At 47.2% G+C, this 24597-nt stretch overlaps 1 protein-coding gene across 1 annotated transcript in view; it reads right to left on the bottom strand.

Moving 5' to 3' along the window:
* The window catches only part of RRBP1 (ribosome binding protein 1), a 44218-nt gene extending 20420 nt beyond the window's left edge, over positions 1–23798 (bottom strand). The window contains exons 1-10 of the mRNA XM_083520682.1: positions 23302–23798; positions 20256–20909; positions 17955–18103; positions 16009–16131; positions 11424–11576; positions 9943–10061; positions 8060–8213; positions 6106–6244; positions 2871–3058; positions 2631–2668 (exon numbers count right to left, since the gene is read on the bottom strand). Coding sequence (XP_083376808.1) covers positions 2631–2668; positions 2871–3058; positions 6106–6244; positions 8060–8213; positions 9943–10061; positions 11424–11576; positions 16009–16131; positions 17955–18103; positions 20256–20889 — 1697 coding nt within the window. The 5' untranslated portion in view covers positions 20890–20909; positions 23302–23798. The remainder of the gene's footprint in view (positions 1–2630; positions 2669–2870; positions 3059–6105; positions 6245–8059; positions 8214–9942; positions 10062–11423; positions 11577–16008; positions 16132–17954; positions 18104–20255; positions 20910–23301) is intronic.
* Positions 23799–24597: the final 799 nt, after the last annotated feature.

Here is a 24597-nt window from a genome sequence, read left to right as displayed (position 1 = left end):
CCAAGGATGGGCCGGTCGACGCTCCATCTGTCAGAGGATGGGGCGGAGCATGTCCGTGCGCACACGCTATTTCTGGCGCTCCTCCAACCCAGAAGTGCACCGGAAATAGCGTGTGCACATGCGCACAGGGGCTTCTCCAGCCCGCAAATGCTATTTCCGGCACACATCTGGGTCGGAGGAGGGCCCATGCACAGCCACACAGGCGGCATCAACCCAGAAGTCAGTCCCCGCGCCGCACCACACCAGTAAGAGTGGGTGGGCAGCGGCGGAGTGGTGGTGGTAGGGGTCGCCATGGGACAGTTAGACAAGCCTCGTGGGCTGCTACCAGCCCATGGGCCTTAGGTTGCCGACCCCTGTTTTAGCTTCCTGCTAATTATGTTGCTTTGAATATACTTTATAGTTGACTTTCTTCTGTACCGTTTTATTCTGGATTCTTTTATATGATGTAGGTTGTAAACCACTTTGAGGTTTTTTTTCTTTAAAATACAAAGGATTATAGAAATGAAACAAGCAACAACAACAGAGTAAACTATCCTGCTGGGCTTAGTTCACCTTGGGAGGCGCTGGGCAATCAAGCCTGTGAGGAGGTCTGAGCTGGTAGTTGCAGCTAAGACCGCATGGCTCTTATAAGCCACTCTTGAATTCCTATACCAATAATTTAGGGACTTTCACCACTAAAAATTAGCCGTTTTGCTGCCTGAGCAACTTTTTTCTGGGTGCTGTATGGAAAAGCTCATGAACCATTGAAGAATTTGTAAGTAAACAAAATTTTAACTTACCAAATAAGTGGTCTTTTCCTACGCTGGGGGAAGAGGGAAGTTTTGGAACTCACAAGGACATATTTTGAAGGACCAACAGCCTATATTTCCATGCTTTACTTTGCTGCATATTTTGAGATTTTAAATCTCTGCTGGGGTTCTCTCACCAAAGAGTACAAGCCCCAAACCTGTATCTTGGTATCCAGGAAATTCTCATTTCTCAAAACTGATATTTTCCCCTTGAACTAACACTGTTGTCAAGCCAGGCATCCTACACATCCCATTTTTGCATCTGATTTTTCCTACCTAAATGTAACATTCTGCTCTCATCTCCGTTCTTCATCCTGTCAAGTACATTTTTCTAATCCTGTTTCTGTCTAAGGTATTATCTCCTCCTCCTAGATTGATGTCATCTGCAAATCTGATGATCATTCCCTTCATGCAATTGTGTGTGTGTGTGTGTGTGTGTGTGTGTGTGTGTTTTACGATGCTGAGCAACACTGCACTCAGGACAGATCACTGCAGCACTCTACTTATCACACCTGTGCAGGGTGATGAGGAGACATTAATTAGCATTATTTGGATATAGTACATCAACCACTTACAAATCCACCCAGAAGTAACATCACTTATTAGCCTACATTTTCCCAGCCTGTCAACAAGAACATTGTGAGGGAGCTTGTTGAAATCCTTGCTGAAATAAAGATACCATATTTTTTGCTCTATAAGACTCACTTTTCCCCTCCTAAAAAGTAAGGGGAAATGTGTGTGCGTTTTATGGAGCGAATGCAGGCTGCACAGCTATCCCAGAAGCCAGAACAGCAAAAGGGATTGCTGCTTTCACTGCGCAGCGATCCCTCTTGCTGTTCTGGCTTCTGAGATTCAGAATATTTTTTTTCTTGTTTTCGTCCTCCAAAAACTAGGTGCGTCTTATGGTCTGGTGCATCTTATAGAGCGAAAAATACAGTATATTACAGGGACAAAATCCTCCTTATCTGCCACACTTGTAGCTCTATAAAGAGTGCTTTTTTCTGGGGGGGACGCAGGTGTACGCATACCCCTAAACATTTTGTGAATCTAAGTTTGGCCTCATTGAGGGGCAGTATTTCAATATGAGTAGGAAAATGAGACTGATGGATACTTGTGGGGGCTGAAGCCGGGAAAGGGGGGGTGGAGTTTGGGAATCCAAAGGGTTTATAGTTACAATTTATTTGGTTTTTATTGTGTTTGTTACTGGTATGTAAAATGGGAAATTCGTGAAAGGGAACCTTGGTCGACCTTAGGAAAAAACATTTTAAGAATAAGAATTGATGTATAAGTTCGAGGTTTAAGTTTGGATAAGGTAATTGGATTTCTAAAATGAATTAAATTAAATGAAAATAAGGTTAGCAAAAATAAATTTAAGATAAAATATTAAGTTAAAGTTGAGAAATAAGTAATAAGGATTAGCTGAGTTAATAATTAGAATTGGAATACAAGAAGGGGAGGTGTGAGGAGGTCTGAGAAATAAGTCAAAAGAAAATAAGTAATTGAAATTTTATGTGTTTTTTAATTGTGTGTTAAGTCTGGAAGTAAGTGATAAGAAAATAAGGGATTGAAATTATATTTGTTTTTTGTTTGTGTTTTGTGTATATTATTGTGTATTATTGTTTTATATATATATATAATTTTTGAAACCTCAATAAATATCTTTTTTAAAAAAAGGAAAATGAGAGTACCCCTAAACATTTTTATAAGAAAAAAAGCACTGTCTATAAATAAAAGATATAATAGTCTTGCATGCTATTTTTAATCACAGTGTTCTTTTATAAATGATCACAGACCAACTATTTAATGATCAGTGTCAAAAACAAAGTATTCTGCCAACCTTACCTTAACGGCACTTGCGTGGCTTCTGTTTGGTTTGCTTCCTGAATATACAGGGGGAGAAGGAAATGAAATTACATTACTGTCTTCAAAGCAGTCCATGTATCTAAAAACATAGGAAGCGGCACTGTAAGTAATAATGCCATGCTGCTTTAGTAGTGTGCCATAAGGAGTGGGGACCCCTGAAAAAGAAGCAAAGTTATCAGAAGCAGAAGCTGGCAGGGAAGGACATTGCAAGACTCTGACCTGAACATCTTTGCTTTTCTCCACTTCTCTCATTTGCCCTGCCTCTAGGAGGGCTTCGGCCGATTGAATCCTCTCTGCAAGCTCTGCGTTCTTGGAAGTGGCTTCTGACAACTTAATCTGTAAACTGCTTAGTTCTTCTGCCTTCGTCTTCACCATCATTTCAGAGTGCAGCAGCTTAGACTGAAGTTCTGTTAAAGGTGGATAAAATGCTGGTGGTCACAAACATGCAATTTAAGCTGCCCCCATCATTCCTCTTGCTTACATCACAGGGATGCATTTTTCGGAGTCAATCTACCCAGGCCGTCCCCCTCAGGGCCCAAGCACAGATCAGAACACAGATGCGCGAATCAAGCAATGGGTCTGTGGCTTACGCGGTAGTCCCAGGGCAGCCACTGCTCAGAGCAGCTAATATACAGTGGTGCCTCGCAAGACGAAAAGAATCCGTTCTGTGAGTCTCTTCGTCTAGCGGTTTTTTCGTCTTGCGAAGCAAGCCCATTGACGGATTAGCAGATTAGCGCTATTAGCGGCTTATCGTCTTAGCAGATAAGCGGATAAGCGGCTTAGTGGCTTAGAAAAAGGGGGGGAAGGGGGGGAAACGCAGGAACTCGCAAGACATTTTCGTCTTGCGAAGCAAGCCCATAGGAGATTCGTTTTGCGAAGCACCTCCAAAACGGAAAACTCTTTCGTCTAGCGAGTTTTCCGTCTTGCGAGGCATTCGTCTTGCACCACTGTACTTGTAAACTGCTTAGAAGCCATCTTGGTAAATAAGCACTATATGTTAACAAACTTATATAGTTTATTATATAAATAATAAACCACAGAGCCTAGGGCTTGCTGATCGGAAGGCCGGGGGTTCAAATCCCTGTGACGGGGTGAGCTCCCGTTGCTCAGTCCCAGCTCCTGCCAACCTAGCAATTCGAAAGCACGTCAAAGTGCAAGTAGATAAATAGGTACCGCTCTGGCAGGAAGGTAAACGGCGTTTCCGTGCGCTGCTCTGGTTTCACCAGAAGCGGCTTAGTCATGCTGGCCACATGACCCGGAAAAACTGTCTGCAGACAAACGTCGGCTCCCTCGGGCAGTAAAGCGAGATGAGCGCCCCAACCCCAGAGTCGTCCACGACTGGACTCAGGGGTCCCTTTACCTTTACCTTTAATAATAATAATAATAATAATAATAATAATAATAATAATAATAATTTATTATTTGTACCCCGCCCATCCGGCTGGGTTTCCCCAGCCACTCTGGGCGGCTTCCACAGAAACCAAAAAACACTAAAATATCATACATTAAAAGCTTCCCTGAATAGGGCCGCCTTAAGATGTCTTCTGAATGTCAGGTAGTTGTCCATCACCTTGACATCCGATGGGAGGGCATTCCACAGGGCGGGCGCCACCACCGAAAAGGCCCTCTGCCTGGTTCCCTGTAGCTTCGCTTCTCGCAATGAGGGAACCGCCAGAAGGCCCTCGGCGCTGGACCTCAGTGTCCGGGCAGAATGATGGGGGTGGAGACGCTGCTTCAGGTATACTGGGCCGAAGCCGTTTAGGGCTTTAAAGGTCAACACCAGCACTTTGAATTGTGCTCGGAAACGTACTGGGAGCCAATGTAGGTCTTTCAAGACCGGTGTTATGTGGTCTCGGCAGCCGCCCCCAGTCACCAGTCTAGCTGCCGCATTCTGGATTAGCTGTAGTTTCCGAGTCACCTTCAAAGGTAGCCCCACGTAGAGTGCATTGCAGTAGTCCAAGCGGGAGATAACTAGAGCATGCACCACTCTGGCCAGACAGTCCGCGGGCAGGTAGGGTCTCAGCCTGCGTACCAGGTGGAGTTGGTAGACAGCTGCCCTGGATACAGAATTGACCTGCGCCTCCATGGACAGCTGTGAGTCCAGGCTACGCACCTGGTCCTTCAGGGGCACAGTTACCCTATTCAGGACCAGGGAGTCCTCCACACCAGCCCGCCCCCTGTCCCCCAAAAACAGTACTTCTGTCTTGTCAGGATTCAACTTCAATCCATTAGCCGCCATCCATCCTCCAACCGCCTCCAGGCACTCACACAGGACCTTCACCGCCTTCACTGGTTATTGTTGTTTTTTGTAAGAACTGTATAGCATAAATGTCACAAAGCCAAGGAACAGTCCTTAGCACCAACATCTGGAATCTGCTTGCCAGATAGAGCTGGAGCCACCAGAGTATGGTGCCAAGCTGTTTTTGTCCAAATTCAAGCTAGAAGTCAACTGAAATACGTGGGATGTAAACACAGGAGCAGTCAATGACAACATTCCTAGAGTGTACATGTTAGAACATGGGGAGGGATGTCTGTCCAGCAAGCAGGTAAACTTCCTGGGGACGGACTTCCTCCGCATGTGACCAGAGGTGGGTGTGGCCTCACCTGTGCAGGTAATGACAAAAGCACAGGGCAGGCAGCCATCTCTCTCTCTCTGCCATTTTCCTTCGATGAGGAAACATCTAAGGATGCTCTCTTGGCTCCCAGCCAAGAGAGGAGATAAGGACTATCTTGCTACAAGATAGATTCTGAATGTATGTAACCTTTTTAAGCTGTCTGCCTTCTGGGATCATATTGTGAACAGAACGTGCGTAAACTCTTTTATACTTTTATAAAGACTGTGTTGTGTCTTGTATTTTAAGAGGGATCAAAAGGGGGAAATTACCAGAGTAATTATTATAGAGGTTCTAGCGAACCTGTGCAAGCGTTACCGTTGCGAACTTAAAGGGGAATGTCTATAAACTCTGCTGATATTTTGGGAACTTGTTAGCACAAGTTGGATAAGGATATAATCCCACAATATATCCTCTCCTGCACCCCAGAACATTCCCACAAAATGGATGTTAAAAATCAGGATTACGTATCAGAGCCTGGAACTGGGCAACCATCATTCACAGAAGCACCATGACCCCAAACAGATTTACTCTAGTGGATGCTCGGGTCGCGAATGTGATCCGTGCTGGAGGCACGTCTGCAACCCTGCGCACGCATGGGTTGTGATTCGGCGCTTCTGCACATGCACGAGCATCAAGACCCAGAAGTAACCCATTCTGGTACTTCCGGGTTTTGGCGCGTCCGTATCCCAAAAACGCGCAACCTGAAGAGTCTGTAACCCGAGGTATGACTGTACTAGCTAATAGTTGGGGGGTCGTTATAGTGCGGGGGACGACTTATTTTAGAGGGGTGTGTGCCAGACGGAGGATTTTGTGATATCCTCCCTGCAATGCGATCTCACCAGCAAGACTGGACTGCTGCTCTTTTGCCTTTCCCAGCTCTTTCTGCAAGCTCTGACAGCTGGCTTGGGATTTGGAGAGTTCTTCGCTCATCTCTTCCAAGCTTTTCTGCAGTGGCGCCTCCTTTTCCTTTTGAGATATCTGCATGAAGGAGGTGGGATAAAAATTAAGACGGGAGACAAAAGGACAGGGTGACTTTTTGAAAGCCACGTGGCTTCTAGCATGTCGTACCAGGGCACTGTGCATATGAGGTACAGTGAGGCAGTTGCCTCGGGGCAGCAGATCCAACCTCCATGGAGTACCCTCCTCACTGCCTCCTGCACCTGTTGGCTGCCTCCTCATCCACTGCACAACCAAAGCCCACCACCCGCTGCCAGAGGAGGAGGCATGTTTTCCGTTTTGCCTTCGGTGGCAAAACATCCTGGGATGGCCCTGGTTATTGCCGTGACAATTCCTGTCCTGTACTTCCCAAAGCATGCATACAGATCAAGATGAGCAGGTGACAGCAAAGGTTGCCAGGTTTTTAGCTGGGGCAATTAGAATAACATCCACTGTTTGACTATTAATTCAAAACCCTAAAATGTATTTTATATAATTGACTTTTTCTATGCTTTGTATATCGTATTGTCATCTTATTGCTATGGTCGATGGATGATGGAACTAAAGATTCATTCATTCAAGCATGCATACAGTTATGAAGACAGCTTCACAGATGACTCCATGGATATCACTGCTATTCAGGAACTTTGTCACACGTGAAGCACACATATTTATTTTCTCGAGTACCAGAAAGCAACAATTGCTGCAGCTTTCCAGTGCAGGTACATTCAGGAAAGCAGGTATAAATAAATGAATCTGCGTCCAACGCAGTTTCCTTAGAGTTGTTCGTGAGCTTATTCCATTTTATCACCCTGAGACGTGCAGGCATGGGGTTGTTGTAATGGCAGAACAGTGAACAGCAGTTCCTGGCCAGATCCCCCCTGTCCACTTGTCTCTAAAGCCCATCATGCTTTCTGTTTGTTGCCCACTGGCCACAGAGCTGACACAAAGTATGACAAATTCCGGGACTGGAGGGATACAACAGTTTTCTTATCCCCCAATGTGCCATGCTTCCAGAACCCTAAACAGATCTGCTGAAAAAGCAATGAAAGATCCCATCCACTGATTTCCTGAATGGAAAGGTGCCCTAGATCAGGCATAGGCCAACTCCGGCCCTCCAGATGTTTGGGACTACAATTCCCATCATCCCTAGCTAACAAGACCAGTGGTCAGGGATGATGGGAATTGTAGTCCCAAACATCTAGAGGGCCAGAGTTTGCCTATGCCTGCCTTAGATGCTGTGCCAAAACGGCCAGATCTTTTGAGACCCTTCATAATGGCCCCAGATGCATCTGAATTAGATAAGAGACAGTTTCATATCGGTCTTAAGATGAATATGCAGTATTGTGTATAAATGGAAAACTATTTCCTATAGAATGTAATTCCTATGCATTTTGTGATTTTTCTGTTGTGAAACACCTTGAGATCTACGGATGAAGGATGGTATACTAACTAACCAACTCACTCACTCACTCACTCACTCACTCACTCATTCTTTCATTCCTCCAATGTGGGGAAAAGGATTTGTCTATGAAACGGACCATTTAAACCCAAATGATTATCTGTTGAGTAACAAATTTTCCTTAATTACAGACTGTGCATCAGTCAAACAGCTGCATATGACAAGTCCATACAACATCAGGGTGCATAGATGAATAATAGCCCTGCAACCATGTGAATTGAATACACAGCAGGGGGCAGAGGCTACCCTACTGATTTCCTGCCCCATGGATATCTGAAGGACCTTTACAGTGGGACGCAAATCTGCCATGACTAGGAACAGAACCCAAATCTTTCAACTTCTAGCAATCTTGTCACCGTTAAACACAGAATTATTGGTGCCTGTCTGTTACTGACCTGGAGCTGACGGATTTGCTCTTCAGAGGCAGCAACCTTTGTCTCCAAGACCTTTTTCTGTTCTTCCACCTGCTGTAATGTGCCCAACTTTTCAGTCAACTCTTTGCCTAGTCTGCTACATTCCTGACGCAGTTTGGCCAGTTCAGCATTTTGTCTGAATTGCAAAAGTTGAAACAGTAAGGTGTGGATCAAGCTTGCTTCAAAACAATTCCGATTTTAAAGAACTGTAAAATCTGCCTACAGTGGTGCCTCGCAAGACGAAATTAATTCGTTCCACGAGTTTTGTCATCTTGTGATTTTTTTCGTCTTGTGAAGCACGGTGTCGGGAAAGTTTTGGAAAAGCTTCAAAAATCAACAAAGTCTTTTAAAACCTCAAAAAAGGCTACCACAAAAAGGCGTTCTATGAGTTGCTCCTCAAAGTCAAGTCGCAACTGTATTAACGGTGTTAAGAAAAAGGAAACAAACTTGCAAGATGTTTCCGTCTTGCGAAGCAAGCCCATAGGGAAAATCGTCTTGCAAAGCAGCTCAAAAAAGAAAAAACCCTTTCGTCTAGCGAGTTTTTTGTCTTGCGAGGCATTCGTCTTCCGAGGTACCACTGTATATGCAACATTTGAAAAATGAAAATGCGTCAGCAACTTGTTTCCTCACCATCCATATTTTCCTAGCAATATAGGTCACTATTTTTTTCTCTTGCCACCAGCATATATAAGGGACAGGAACATTAAATAATGGAAATGGTTACGGGCAAATGTTCCACCTAAATTGTTATCTGCTGATTTGAAGGAGAACTATTATAATATTATTTGAGAATGATACTCCACGTAAGTTAAATTTAATACTATATACAGATTAGGGCATGATAACTGTTGGAGACACAGTTATTTAAAACAGATTTTATGCATATTTGGAAGGAATGCCCTCAAATGCAATTCTGGAATTCAATATCTGTGGTTATTTGGGATATGCTATATACCTTTCATGCCCAAGATTGTTATATTTGGTTATTTTAAAACGGTCATCTTAAAAAATGATCTGGAGGTGACAACTAAATTGATTGCTGCTGCAAAATCAGTGATAGCAAGAGACTGTAAAAAGAGAACAACCCCTACCTTTTTGGAGTGGGTTGGGGAAAAAATGATCAACTGTTCTGGATGTTGCCTACTAAGTGAATATTCTCAGAACAGAATTCACACAATAAAGAAATTATTCCGTGTTAGCACCTACCGTATTTTTCGCCCTATAGGGCGCACCGGCCCATAGGGCGCACATAGTTTGGGGGGGGGAATAAAGAAAAAAAATTATTTTCTCCCCCCCAGGTGCGGGGTTGGGGCAGGGGAAGCCGAGCTTCCCCCGACTCCAGCCCCCAGAACAGGCTGCTATCCGCAAGCTTAGGGAGCCCGGCGGGAACTCCCGCGGGCTCCCCAGGCTTGCGGAGAGCTTCCTGAAGCCTGGAGAGCGAGAGGGGTCAGTGGCGTAGTGTGGGGGGTGCAGGGGGGGCCGGCCGCACCGGGCGCAACATCTGGGGGGGCACTCGCACTCGCAGCTCTCTGCCCCCTGCTAAAATCCACGGGTTAGGGGGCGCAAATTACTTGCCTTGCCCCGGGTGCTGACAACCCACGCTACGCCACTGAGAGGGGTCGGTGCGCACCGACCCCTCTTGCTCTCCAGGCTTCAGCGAAAGCCTGCATTCACCCCATAGGACGCACACACATTTCCCCTTCATTTTTGGAGGGGGGAAAGTGCATCCTACAAGGCGAAGAATACGGTAACTAACTCAAATACTTCACACTGAAGCCACACCTATTGTCTGCACAGCCCACTGCTATAAAATTCTTCCCTCTTACGTTACACTTTCACATTAACTAAAATGCTTTTCATCTTACTTGCTTTCGGTCTGGCTTGTGGCCTGGTTTAAAGCATCTCTGAGAATGGAATTTTCTTGCTGCAAGCGAGCAAGTTGGGTGTTAGGGCCGTTCTCCAGTTGTTCTTGTAGAGTTCGAATCTGGAAATCAATGAAGAAGAACAGCATCAGAACAGCTCCCTGCTATTATTCACATCTAGATGCGGCAGCTCAGGGTTCAGCATGGAAAGTATATAGCTTGACCCTGAAGATTCTAGGCCTCTCTTTTGACTCTACACTGTTTATTCTCTTTTGTTTTTTAACTGAGAGTCAACCGGCCTGTCAACCAGGATGTAGACTAGAACCCCAGCTCATGGGACAGATGTTTTCACAGCCTAATGCAGCCCTCTGAGTCCCCTCCCAGCCAGCAGGGAGCAGCTGAGAAGGAAAAGGGCTTTGGTGCTGCTCCAAGTGTGCAATCGTAGCTCCTTCCTCGCCACACAAAGGGAACATGTCTCCGCAGAGAAGCATACTTGGTTTCTGTTGCAAATACATGCAATTTTTATATGCCATTGCATTCTGAAGCGTGAGGCTTTGCTCTAAGGCAGGGTTTAGGAACGTAGGTGGCGCTGTGGTCTAAACCACAGAGCCTAGGACTTGCTGATCAGAAGGTCGGCGGTTCAAATCCCCGTGCTGGGGTGAGCTCCCGTTGCTCGGTCCCAGCTCCTGCCAACTTAGCAATTCAAAAACACGTCAAAGTGCAAGTAGATAAATAGGTACCACTCAGGCGGGAAGGTAAACGGCGTTTCCGTGCGCTGCTCTGGTTCGCCAGAAGCGGCTTAGTCATGCTGGCCACATGACCCGGAAGCTGTACTCCGGCTCTCTCAACCAGTAAAGTGAGATGAGCACCGCAACCCCAGAGTCATTCAAGACTGGACCTAATGGTCAGGGGTCCCTTTACCTTTACCTTTAAGGCAGGGTTTGCAATTCTGATGGGTATTGATTATTTGCAATCCTCTGATAGCATTACAGAGTTCTTTTCACCCTTTGCACTATTGGAATAGGTTAAAGGACAGCTCTTTTAACCAATTTTGTTTTTAAAAGTCTACGGAGAAACCGGAAGGTGAAACTTTTAAGAATTAACTATATGCCTCAGTTTCCATGGGAAACAGCTTTGGGGTGGGGATTTTGTGGGTGCGCTTGATCCTGCCGAATTGTGGAATGCAATCACGGACAGTTTTCCACCATGGTAATGCGGCCTCCCATCTGAAAAGCTTCCCTACCCTTGGTGTAGACTGAATATATTTGAGCCAAAGAGATAGGGGCCAAATCTAGTGTGTGAGAAAGGAGCTATGAATGCTTTGTCACACAGCCAGTTGTTTATTTGTGCTTTGGATGAAGAAGATCCAAACAGGACAAAGCTCTAATATTGCTCTTCACAGTCTTCCACTAGAAAAAGAATTCTAAAGGGATCCTTGACAACAAATAAACCCGTGTTGAACAATATTAAGTCGCTTATCCCACCTTTCCTTGCAACTGTTGGGTCTCAGTCTCGCGATCCTGGTAACTGGCCTGCATCCGGGCTTGTAGAGCAGTCACCTCCTGCTCACGTGTCTGCAGTTGCTCCTTCAACTTATTCTCAACACTTAAGGCTTTTGCCTTCTCAGCTGTGAGTTCCTTCAAGAGAAGACATTTATAATGAGATATGCATAAAATTTCTTCCCCTTCTATTTGCCAGGAGTTGATGGGACCAGTGGCCATGATCTTCGGTTTTTTGATGTTGAGCTTCAGGGGAAGAAATGGAGGCAGTGAGAAATTTTAATTTCTTGGGCTCCGTGATCACTGCAGATGGTGACAGCAGCCACGAAATTAAGACGCCTGCTTCTTGGGAGAAAAGCAATGACAAACCTAGACAGCATCTTAAAAAGTAGAGACATCACCTTGCCAACAAAGGTCCGTATAGTTAAAGCTATGGTTTTCCCAGTAGTGATGTATGGAAGTGAGAGCTGGACCATAAAGAAGGCTGATCCCCGAAGAATTGATGCTTTTGAATTATGGTGCTGGAGGAGACTCTTGAGAGTCCCATGGACTGCAAGAAGATCAAACCTCTCCATTCTGAAGGAAATCAGCCCTGAGTGCTCACTGGAAGGACAGATCCTGAAGCTGAGGCTCCAATACTTTGGCCACCTCATGAGAAGAGAAGACTCCCTGGAAAAGACCCTGATGTTGGGAAAGATGGAGGGCACAAGGAGAAGGGGATGACAGAGGATGAGATGGTTGGACAGTGTTCTCAAAGCTACCAACATGAGTTTGACCAAACTGCGGGAGGCAGTGGAAGACAGGAGTGCCTGGCATGCTCTGGTCCATAGAGTCACGAAGAGTCGGACACGACTAAATGACTAAACAACATGCATAAAATGTGGAGTCAAGGTCTTGAACATACAGTGTAGGACAAACTCAAGAATGTGCTGATTCTTGGGATTACTCAGTACTGCAGTAGGCCTCAGTTTAACCAAAACACAGACTTAAACCTGCATTAATAACCCATTTGCTTTTGGATGCCAGCAGCATGCCATTCTGAACTATGCTTCCATGATTTCCTAGGATATGACACACAAACTATACAAACTCACACATCATAGTCACTATGACAGGCGGGCGCAGCAGCGGGCATATGGTGGCAGCGCCAACCCTTCCAGCTGCCTGGAGCCTCTGCTGTGAGACCACCACCTCATGTGCCCTGCAGTGAGAGGTGGGGTTTGTGGAAGAGACCCAAGGGTCGGACAGAGCCGTCTTCGGTCCCCGGCCTGAGATTTCCCACCCCTCGTGGCAGAGAACACAGCTCACACCTTGACCTTTAAGTGGGTTCATTTGCACTTTGTAGCTACCTGATGCTATAACCACTAAAAAGTGTTGAGGTCTCCTAGTTATAGGGTTGACCTGGAATGAAGTTACGCATCCACTTCAAAGTGTGGGTAGCTTCACAGATTAGATTGAAGCAACACAAGATGACTCCTACTAATCACTTTAGTTTCTAAAGGCCTGGTCTGCAAAAAGGTGTTATTGGAGGGTCACTCAGAAAGGGTTGATGGTGTCAGGTAAAGCCCCTGAGGTGGAAAGTGTCTTCTTCGATATAAGCAATGTAATATTTGATAACATTCTGTCAGAAAAGGCATTGACACCACCGAATGACAAACTTTTCAGTCTAATTTTGAGCATTTTCGTATAGTATTCATAATATTCACTTGAGCCCTGGGACTCAGCCAAGAGCATAAGGTCAAACAGATTCCTCACTGGCCTTGCAGACAACTTCATTGTCCAGAAAGTGGGAGAAGCAACAAGAGGAACAGCCATTTTAGATCTGGTCCTAACCAATGTTGATGAGCTGGTTAGTGGGGTAGAAGTGGAAGGATCATTAGGCACGAGTGATCATGCTCTTCTGAAGTTTACTATACAGCGGAAAGGAGCAGCCAAGCATACTAGGACTCAATTTCTTGACTTTAAGAAAGCCGACTTCATAAAACTTACGGAAGTGCTGGGTGAGATCCCATGGACAGTAATACTAAAAGGAAAGGGAGTTCATGATGGCTGGGAGTTTGTTAAGAGGGAGATAGTAAAAGCACAACGTCAGGCAATACCAATGAGACGGAAACATGGAAGGTGCTTAAAGAAGCCAGGGTGGCTATCTAAAGAACTTTTAACTGAGTTAAGATTAAAAAAGGATGTGTACAAAAAATGGAAAAGGGGGGAAACCACCAAAGAGGAATTCAAACAAATAGCCAGCACGTGTAGACACAAAGTCAGAAAAGCTAAAGCACAGAATGAACTCAGGCTTGCTAGAGAGGTTAAAAGCAACAAAAAAGGCTTTTATGGGTATGTTCGTAGCAAAAGGAAGAACAAAGAAACAGTGGGGTCACTCAGAGGAGAAGATGGTGAAATGCAAACAGGGGACACAGAAAGGGCTGAACTCCTCAATGCCTTCTTTGCCTGAGTCTTCTCCGATAAAGAAAACAATGCCCGACCTGAAGAATTTGGAGCAAATGATTCAGCAAAGGAAACACAGCCCAGAATAACTAAGGAGATAGTACAAGAATACTTGGCTAGTTTAGATGTATTCAAGTCTCCAGGGCCAGATGAACTGCATCCAAGAGTATTAAAAGAACTGGCAGATGTGATCTCAGAACCACTGGCAGTCATCTTTGAGAATTCCTGGAGAACAGGCGAAGTCCCGGCAGACTGGAGGAGGGCAAATGTTGTCCCTATTTTCAAAAAGGGGAAAAGAGAGGACCCAAATAATTACCGCCCAGTCAGTCTGACATCAATACCAGGGAAGATTCTGGAGCAGATCATTAAGAAAACAGTCTGTGAGCACCTAGAAAGGAATGCTGTGATCACCAATAGTCAGCATGGATTTCTGAAAAATAAGTCATGTCAGACTAACCTGATCTCGTTTTTTGACAGAATTACAAGCCTGGTAGATGAAGGGAACTCAGTGGATATAGCCTACCTTGATTTCAGTAAGGCATTTGACAAGGTGCCCCATGATATTCTTGTAAAGAAGCTGGTAAAATGCGGTCTTGACTATGCTACCACTCAGTGGATTTGTAACTGGCTGACTGACCGAACCCAAAGGGTGCTCATCAATGGTTCCTCTTCATCCTGGAGAAGAGTGACTAGTGGGGTGCCACAGGGTTCTGTCTTGGGCCCGGTCTTATTCAACATCTTTATCAACGACTTGGATGATGGACTCAAGGGCATCCTGATCAAATTTGCAGATGACACCAAACTGGGAGGGGTGGCTAACACCCCAGAGGACAGGATCACACTTCAAAACGACCTTGACAGATTAGAAAACTGGGCCAAAACAAACAAGATGAATTTTAACAGGGAGAAATGTAAAGTATTGCACTTGGGCAAAAAAAATGAGAGGCACAAATACAAGATGGGTGACACCTGGCTTGAGAGCAGTACATGTGAAAAGGATCTAGGAGTCTTGGTTGACCACAAACTTGACATGAGCCAACAGTGTGACGCGGCAGCTAAAAAAGCCAATGCAATTCTGGGCCTCATCAATAGGAGTATAGCATCTAGATCAAGGGAAGTAATAGTGCCACTGTATTCTGCTCTGGTCAGACCTCACCTGGAGTACTGTGTCCAGTTCTGGGCACCACAATTCAAGAAAGACACTGACAAACTGGAACGTGTCCAGAGGAGGGCAACCAAAATGGTCAAAGGCCTGGAAACGATGCCTTATGAGGAACGGCTAAGGGAGCTGGGCTTGTTTAGCCTGGAGAAGAGGAGGTTAAGGGGTGATATGATAGCCATGTTCAAATATATAAAAGGATGTCACATAGAGGAGGGAGAAAGGTTGTTTTCTGCTGCTCCAGAGAAGCGGACACGGAGCAATGGATCCATACTACAAGAAAGAAGATTCCACCTAAACATTAGGAAGAACTTCCTGACAGTAAGAGCTGTTTGACAGTGGAATTTGCTGCCAAGGAGTGTGGTGGAGTCTCCTCCTTTGGAGGTCTTTAAGCAGAGGCTTGACAACCATATGTCAGGAGTGCTCTGATGGTGTTTCCTGCTTGGCAGGGGGTTGGACTCGATGGCCCTTGTGGTCTCTTCCAACTCTATGATTCTATGATTCTATGACTGTTCTAAATATGCTCAAAAGAATATCAGACCACAGCTCTTCAGAAGGAGAAAATGACTGATTACATTCTGCAATACATTTCTTTGTATGTTGTACCAGGTCACCCAGTAAGCACCTCTTGTATGGACTGAAGCAGGAAGCCCATTGGTGCAGAAAACCTGTTGCCAAGATTTGATATGTATATTTGCAAATCCATCCTAAAGTGGGCAACTTCAGAATGTTGTTGCTGAGACTATGTAATTCACAGCAAACAGTGAAGTGCCACGGTGATAAATAAATAAATGACTGAGAGCAAAATGAGAGAATGTTCCCATTGCCAGCAGGTGCCATAAGCAGGAAGGAAAATATGAATCACACTCTGGACACAGATAAGGAGCTTGTATCCGGACAATGGGGCCCAAAATGTAGGTTCTGAATATTTGAAGCGCCACTTCTGAAGCCAGTGTAAGAACCTACCTTGGAGAGTTCTCTCAGTTTAGCTTTTGCGACAGTTACATTTTCTTGTTCCGTTGCAAGTTGCTTCTCTCTGTCCTCTAGCTGTCGTTTCAGAACAGCAACGGGATCGCCTTTCTGAGTTGCCTGCAACAAGAATCAATTCAATGCTGAATTAAGTGCTTCAGAACTACCACAGTATTCTCTTGTATGCCAGCCAGCTATCAGACCAAAAAGTGAGTGCTTAGTGCCATGGCTTGGTATCATAATGGCAATCAGTGGAAGGACAGAGTGTTATCCAATTTTTCTTTTCCTTGTTATTCATCAGAAAAAGTAGATGCGTAGAAAATCCATGCTCTCTCTCCCTCCATTTTGCTTGATCAAGGCAAGCCCATGCTCCAGCCAACTCCTAAATCCACAAAACCAGAACAGGTTCTGTCTGGCAGAAAGACAGAGAAATCCAGCGGCAATTTCCACCAGCGATAATCATCCTTTCCTGCGCCCTGGGAGCAACTACCATCTTCCCAACTCCTGGCAAGTTTCAAACTAGTTACATGACCTGTGCTCTGATTGGCTAAAAAATGCCAACTATCACTGAGTCCAATGTGAGTGGGAGAGCCAATAAAAATGGGCGGCCCCACCAGGGTCCATCTCCCTCACCTTCCATTCCAGGTGCCTGCACCACCCATCAGAAAACTCTGCACATGAGGAGACCACAAGCCTCTTTGTAACCGGGTCAGGGAAAGGTAGATCTCAGCTAAAAAGCTCTCTTTATTTTCAATAGCCTGCTTTTGCTCTTTTCTCTTCTTTTGTATTCTTCATAAAACTTCGTATAATTTGGCTGCTGAGCTCTGAAATGAGTTTATGTCAAACTCTAGGATTCTGTCTAGATGCTACTGGGGTGAAAGAGCAAGCTTCACTGGACCCCATGGTGCAGAAAGCAGTCAGACGCTTGCTCTGTTGTCCCTCGTGAACTGAGGGGGATCTTAGCAGAGAAGGGCAACTTTCTTGAACCCCAGGAAAGATCAAGGAAACCGAATGCTATCTTGGGGTCCCAGTTTTTAGTACTTCCATGAGCGCCCCAGAATCCCCTCCTCTCTGCACTCTGCAACACGCAATAAGTGTTGACAGGTGGTGGTCACAGTGATTACCGAATAGTTCTAAGATGTGACTGGCCTACTTGCAAGGTTGTTGTGGAAGGAAGGTTATAAGCAGGCTCTCCTAGCCTCCTGCTTCCATTACAGTGGACACTCCACAAAAGCTTATGCTATAACACATTTGTTAGCAAGATCAGCCCTTCATTAACCTACCAGAGACCTTTGCCTCAAGCTCTAATTTTTTTAAATCACAGAAAAAGTTGCAAAATATCTAAATATAGAAATTTCACATAGACAATCTATAACTGCTTTTCAAAAAAAACTCCATTCTAAGTAAAATATATTTTATATTATGCAACTTTAATTTTATTTGGGGCTGATGAACCATATATATATATGTTTATACATGTACATGTATATATATATATGTATGTATATATATATATATATGGGTGGTTTCATGAACCAGAGATCCATTGGTTTATAAAATAAACTGGACCAAGTCAGAGGCTCTGAGTTACATCCCCTTGATATGAGCCTACTGTCATGGCCATTTCAATGGGGAAGGACACCCTAATTGAGACCTGCTGCTTTCTCAATTGTAGAAAAAATAACCAAATGGTCTGGCTCTTCCTTAGTCTGTGGAGTAGAAGTCAATGTCCTCAAGATGAACGTAAGAAAATAAGAGCATAAGAGCAGCCTGCTGGTCCAGACCAATGGCCCATCTAGTCCAACTTAGATGCCTGTGGAAAGCCTGCAAGCAGGAACTTATACAAGAGCCCTCTCCCCTCCTGATGTTTCCAGCAACTGGGATTCAGAAGCATTGTGAAGTTTATCCACAGCAGACCCTTGATGATCAAGAGATGTCCATACCATCAGCCATGGGTGCTGAGCCCTTCCTGCTTTCTCAGTCAAGATTTCAATCAGTTGCTGGGCCTCGCCTTCCCCAAAAACCATGCTGCTAATTATGGAACATAAGGTCTTGTAGGGAACGTAAAGCATATTTTCAACATCTGTGGTACCTAAAAACAGAAGGGCGAGGAGAGAAGTAAGTTGGGAATTTTTAAAAAAACCTATCAACAACAGCAACAACAATAATGACAGTCTACCCAAAAATGAGGGACACGGGTGGCACTGTGGGTTAAACCACAGAGCCTAGGGCTTGCTGATCAGAAGGTCAATGGTTCAAATCCCTGTGACAGGGTGAGCTCCCATTGCTCGGTCTCAGCTCCTGCCAACCTAGCAGTTCGAAAGCACGTCAAAGTGCAAGTAGATAAATAGGTACCACTCCAGCGGGAAGGTAAACGGTGTTTCCGTGCGCTGCTCTGGTTCGCCAGAAACGGCTTAGACATGCTGGCCACATGACCCGAAAGCTGTACGCCGGCTCCCTCGGCCAATAAAGCAAGATGAGCGCTGCAACCCCAGAGTCGGTCACAACTGGACCTAATGGTCAGGGGTCCCTTTACCCCCAAAATGTGAGAAATTTATCACTACTTTTTTTTGCTTACAGTTACATTTCCCCAGCCTTGCAACAAGTCCACTCGCTGAAGTCACAAACCCAGTAAAAATGTAATAGGCTGCCTATCGCACAGGCATCGTGTGGTTTGGAAGAAAATGAAAAACCTTTTGTAACTGCTGGTCTCCTGCCAAAAGTAACCAGGTGAGAGTAACCTGTACTTAGGAGATGGAGGAGCAACCCATGTTTTCAATGGATCAACACAGAAATGAGAGAACCCATTTCCTAAGGGGGGGGGCAGAGGAAATGTCTTGGCCAAACATATAAAGTCTATGAAGGAGTGAACAGAAAAATCTATAAAAAATACCACCACCACCCCATTTTTCAATTTTCCCAATATAAGTTGGGGGGTATCAAAGGCGAAGTCGTATGAAATATTTTATTTCCTTGAGTAAGTGAAAAGCTTTCCAAGGCAACTTTTACTCACTCAAAGTGTGTAATACCAGTATTTTTGCGTAAGATAAACTAGCACATTACAGGATGATTTCTGGGTATGTAACACTCAGAGCTCAGACACATTTTTCTACCTTAAGGATGCTGCCTTCTTCACGAGAAAAGCATTCAGGGCCTTCACCTTTCTTGCGAATTCTGTTCCGCTGCAATAATTGCCTCCCTTCAGTTATGGAATTTATTTTCCTTGAAGATAATCACCATCTATAATTTTATACCGAGCACTATTCTGGCCACCAAAAGACTTAATAATAATAATAATAATAATAATAATAATAATAATAATTTTTATTTATACCCCGCCCTCCCCAGCCGAAGCTGGGCTCAAGGCGGCTAACAAGCAATAATAAAAACAAGTTGAATGAATACAACTTAAAAACAAGATTAAAATACAACATTAAAACATCGAAACATTAAAATGCAGCCTCATCACAGGAGGAGAAAGGAAAAGAGGGGGGGGAGGGAATCAAATTGGCTCCAAGCCAAAGGCCAGGCGGAACAACTCTGTCTTACAGGCCCTGTGGAAAGAAATCAGATCCTGCAGGGCCCTGGTCTCATGAGACAGAGCATTCCACCAGGCTGGGGCCAGTGTTGAAAAGGCCCTGGCTCTGGTTGAGACTAATCTGACTTCCTTAGGGCCCGGGACCTCTAGGGTGTTGAAATTTATGGACCTTGAAGTCCTCCGTGGGGCATACTGGGAGAGGCGGTCCCATAGGTACGAGGGTCCTAGGCCGTGAAGGGCTTTAAAGGTCAAAAGCAGCACCTTAAATCTGACCCTGTACTCCACCAGGAGCCAGCGCAGCTTGAAAAGCACTGGGTGAATATGCTCCCATGGCAGGGACCCCGTGAGGAGCCTTGCTGCAGCATTCTGCACCCGCTGGAGTTTCTGGGACAGCTTCAAGGGCAGCCCCGCATAGAGCAAATTACAGTAGTCAAGCCTGGAGATGAGCGTCGCATGGATCACTGTGGCCAGGTCGGGGTGGGAAAGGTAAGGGACCAAAGATAAAGTGTGAGCATCTGGAACTATGAAAAGTGGCTTTGGGTGGCCAGAAAACGCAGGGAGAAGGAAAGATAAGGGTTTAATTGCCTCGGATTTTGTGAGTAGCTTACCCACCTTAAACCTTTGGGAATGGGTGAGATATTATTCAAATAATTAATACACATATATACTGTAAGTACACATGTGTAATTTACAGCAATTGACTTACTTGATTCCTTTTTCTTTGGGGCAGTGGATTTCTTGTTGGAAGCGCCGTCGTGCCTTTGTTCCTCTTTGTTTCCAAGAGCTTGGGGTTTTTTGACACTCACGGAATTAGTTAAGGGAGCATTCTGTTGAGCCGCAGCTAGTGGAGCAGCAGCTACTGACACTTCCTTGGAAATCACATCAGAAACCAGATCTTTTGATGCAGTTATTGGTGGAGAAGACGCTGTCAGGCTGGGAACCGACTCTACCTTCCCCACTTTCTTCTCCTTCTTCTTCTTGTCTTTAGGAGACAGGGTTGGCTTTTCCTCAGGAGCTGGAAGAGACACAATGGGTGCCTCAAAGACTGGTTCAGGGCTTCCATCGGAGGCATCCAGACCTGCGTCTGGCTCCAGCACTCCATTGGGTTTCTCCTCCTTTTTCTTCGCCCTCCCTTTCTTCTCAGCAGGCTTCTCTTTCTTCTTCTTCTCCACCTTGTGGTGGCTGGCTTTCTCTAGCTCCTTGCGCTGCTTTGCCAAAGCTTCTTCGAAAGACGTCTCCTTCATGGAAAAGGTGGACACCAGGAATATCCCAACTGCTGAGACCAGCATGAATCCTCCAAAGACCATGACGCCCAGGGTCTGAGGGTCATAAAAATCCATTCTTGCTCTGTAGTCTTAACCTGCAAAACAAAGTCAGAAAGTTAATGCAGAGCTAAAAGGATGTTTGCAGATGCATGTTTACATAGCAGAATGACCAGCTTGCACAGCTGACCTAGAGGCATTCTCAGAAGCGACCTGGCAGAGTGTACTCAGAGTAGAATTCTACTCAAGACTAGCTTGTGGCGTTCCACACTATACAGTCGTACCTTGGAAGTCAAACAGAATCCGTTCCGAAAGTCTGTTCGACTTCCAAAACATTTGGAAATCAAAGCGAGGCTTCTGATTGGCTGCAGGAAGCTTTTGTAGCCAATCACAAGCCATGGAAGCCCCATCGGACGTTTGGCTTCCAAAAATAGTTCGCAAACTGGAACTATTCAGGAGCCAAAATGTTCAAGAACTAAGCTGTTCGAAAACCAAGGTACAACTGTATAACTAGAAGTCTTGAACAACGGCAACAAGGTGCTCCTACTAAAAGAATAATTAGAATTAAACCAGCAATCACATTCGATAAATGCCGAATTGCATGATCTGGACAGGATTGTGTTCCCTCTGAAGGTGCAGGTACAAAGTATAGGGCTGCTTATCGATTCAATTTTGTTACTGGAGACCCGGGTGGCTTTGGTCGTTAGGAGCATTTTTAAATCAGTTTCAGCTGATAGAACAGCGCTGGCCATTACTGGACCAGGATAGCTTGACCACAATAGTTCAGGCATGACTGAAATGCTTTCAGTGTGGGAGCTTCCCTTGCGCTTTGTCTGGAAACCACAGTTAGTGCAGAGCAACTGGTGGCAGGAGCGAGACACATATCGGGCAACAGTTATAGCATGGATCAAATTTTGCAGAAGCCCAGGCAAGATAAATAGCTTCTCCAGCAGGGGTTAAAGGAACTCTCTCTTTCTCTGGAATTTAAATAAACATTCAGCAAGAGTCATTTCATTAACAACACAATATGGAAGTTAGTTTGTCCCTGAAGAGGCCAGCAAAGCATTTAACAGCTTTAATAGAAGTATAGTAGAATCTGAAAGTTAGAAGGGACCCCTGGGGGTCATCTAGTCCAACCCCCTGCTATGCAGGAATCCCAGCTAAAGCATCCCTGACAGATGGTCACCCAATTTCTGCTAAAAAAAACCTCCAAGGAAGGAGAGTCCACCGCCTCTGAAGGGAGTCTTTTCCACAAAGAGGATGCTGTGCAACCCCGTGAGGGTAGCAGCCGGTTGCCCTGCTGCCGCTGCCACACTGAAACAACCACTGCCCTGCAAAAGTGGGGGGTGGGGGGAGGCCGTTCGTTTCAGCCAAAGGCTTGCAACAGTGCAAGCAAGCAGAGAGTCCAGGCCAGGTGGTGGAGAGGTGACAGCGAGGAGCAGGAGGGGAGCGGCTACAGAAAAATCTGCAGCCGTGGCGTCGAGGCCGCTGCCCTCTGACCGAGGGACACGAGCCAGCATGGCGTGCGCAAAAACCAGCAACCAGTGGGTCACAAGAGCAGCTTTGGTGAAGTAGAGGAGCCTGTTGCAGGACTGCAAGGGAGCCGCAGAGTGGGGTCTTCTTCCCCACAGACTCACTTATCCCCGACGACCAAGCGGGCGGCGATCTCCCTCCTGCGCTGCGGAGGAGAAGCGCCAGAGCCCTCGAAGTTGGGGCTGAAGGGGCGATCACCGGTCCGGGGCTCTCCGGCCAGCGGGAAAGCGGCCGGCTGCGGCAGCTCGGGCGGTGGAAGGCCCGGCTGGGAGCCCCCCGACGGCTGCGGAGAGGCAGCCGCAGGCGGTGCGGAGAGGGCAGCAGCGGGAGGAGCCCGCAGGACTCGGCGCCAGGCTCCTCCTCCCCGCCGGAGAGCAAGACACGTCGCCACTCGGGCCCGTCGGGGGGCGGCCCGGGGTCCAGGGTCCGGCCGCCGGGCCGAGGGCGAAAGAGAGCCCCGCGCCTGTCGGGGCGGCCCTCGCAGCCGAGTCCGGAGAGACTCGGTTGCAGCGAGGGCGCCGCTTCGCCCGCTCCTTCCTTGCAGTTGACCACGCTCTTCCCCGTCCACGCCGAGCCTCCTGCTCGACGCCCCGCTCGGGCGCTCCAGCCGCCTTCCCCCGCTCGCGCTCCGCTCTCGGCGCCGTCGGAAGCATCCCCGCGGCCGCGGAGCCACCCGCCCCGCGAGGTTTCCCGTCCTTGCGCTGCATCCCTGGAGGGGCCGAGCGGGGCTCCGCGCGGGCGGCGACCGCGAGGAGGGGCCCCTTCCTCAGCCGCAACTCGGATCGCCGGCCGCCTGCTCGCAGCATCCGACGGGCGCCCGAAGCGGGAGTCCAGGCGCCGCTCCGCGCTGCCTTCTGCAGCCGGGCTGCCCGCGCTGCCCGACCCGGCGCTCCACCCGCCGAGACGGCTGCTGGCTCTCCGCGTCGCCCGCGGACGGAGCGCGCTCCCCGCGCTCACCTCGCTCCGCTGGCTCTCCCGCGCTCCCTTCTTCGCGTGGCCCTCCTGCCGCGGGCGCGCTGAAGTCGTGGCACTTTCCTCGGAGAACCTCCCCAGCGCGGCCGCCGCGAGGATCCCCGCCCCGTCGCCGGCGCCGAAGGAGGTTCCCGGGCTGCGGTTGGTGTCCGGCCCGCCAGTCAAAGGCGCTCCGGCCCAGTGGGGAGACCCGCGGCTCGGAAGTCCGCCCGAGGGGAGGGCAGCCGCTGCCAGGGCAGCCCAGCCGCCAGGCGGACGAGGCCCAGCGCGAAGGAGGAGGCGGCTGCCCGGGACCGAGAAGGAAAGGGGCGGGACGGACCCGGGCCCTTCGCCGCCTCCGCCGACCTCCGAAGGGGCCTGGGCGCAGGCAGGCAGCCGAGGGAGCCGGCGGCCCCGACGCTCTCGTCTCCCGGTCCCGAGAAGCCGGCTCCCACGGTGGTCTTCACAGACCCCTTGGTCCCAGCACGCGTGTTGCTCTTGCGCGTTCACACAGCGAGGCACGTTTCCCCAGTTGCACGGATTGAAAACAGACGTGCGGGGGAGGCACAAGTCTTGATTGTTCTCAGGATTCTATAGTGCGCGGTGGGGGGAAACGCCCAGGGCCCCCAACATTTGTTGTTGTTGTTTAGTCGTGTCCGCCTCTTCCTGACCCCATGGACCAGAGCAAGCCAGGCACTCCTGTCATAGCTGTCAACATTTCCCTTTTTTTAAGGGAAATTCCCTTATTCCGAATAGGATTCCTTGCAAGAAAAGGGAAAAGTTGACAGCTAGGACAGTCTTCCACTGCCTCCCGCAGTTTGGTCAAACTCAAGCTGGTAGCTTCGAGAACACTGTCCCACCATCTCGTCCTCTGTCATCCCCTTCTCCTTGTGCCCTCCATCTTTCCCAACATCAGGGTCTTTTCCAGGGAGTCTTCTCGTCTCATGAGGTGGCCAAAGTACTGGAGCCTCAGCTTCAGGATCTGTCCTTCCAGTGAGCACTCAGGGCTGATTTCCTTCAGAATGGAGAGGTTTGATCTTCTTGCAGTCCATGGGACTCTCAAGAGTCTCCTCCAGCACCACAATTCAAAAGCATCAATTCTTCGGGGATCAGCCTTCTTTATGGTCCAGCTCTCACTTCCATTCATCACTACTGGGAAAACCATAGCTTTAACCATACGGACCTTTGTCGGCAAGGGTCCCCCAACATATTGGTACCTAATGCCTAAGTTGAGTAGGCCAGCAAACCCTCCCAGCACCTTAGTAGATTGATAAACCTGCCCTGAGGCTGGAAAAAGCTTCC

Source organism: Podarcis liolepis (assembly GCF_965112155.1).
Source record: "Podarcis liolepis genome assembly, contig: HAP1_SCAFFOLD_8, whole genome shotgun sequence".
Taxonomy (NCBI): Eukaryota; Metazoa; Chordata; class Lepidosauria; order Squamata; family Lacertidae; genus Podarcis; species Podarcis liolepis.
Note: the sequence above shows the minus strand (reverse complement) of the source record. Positions and strands in the feature narration are given on the sequence as shown.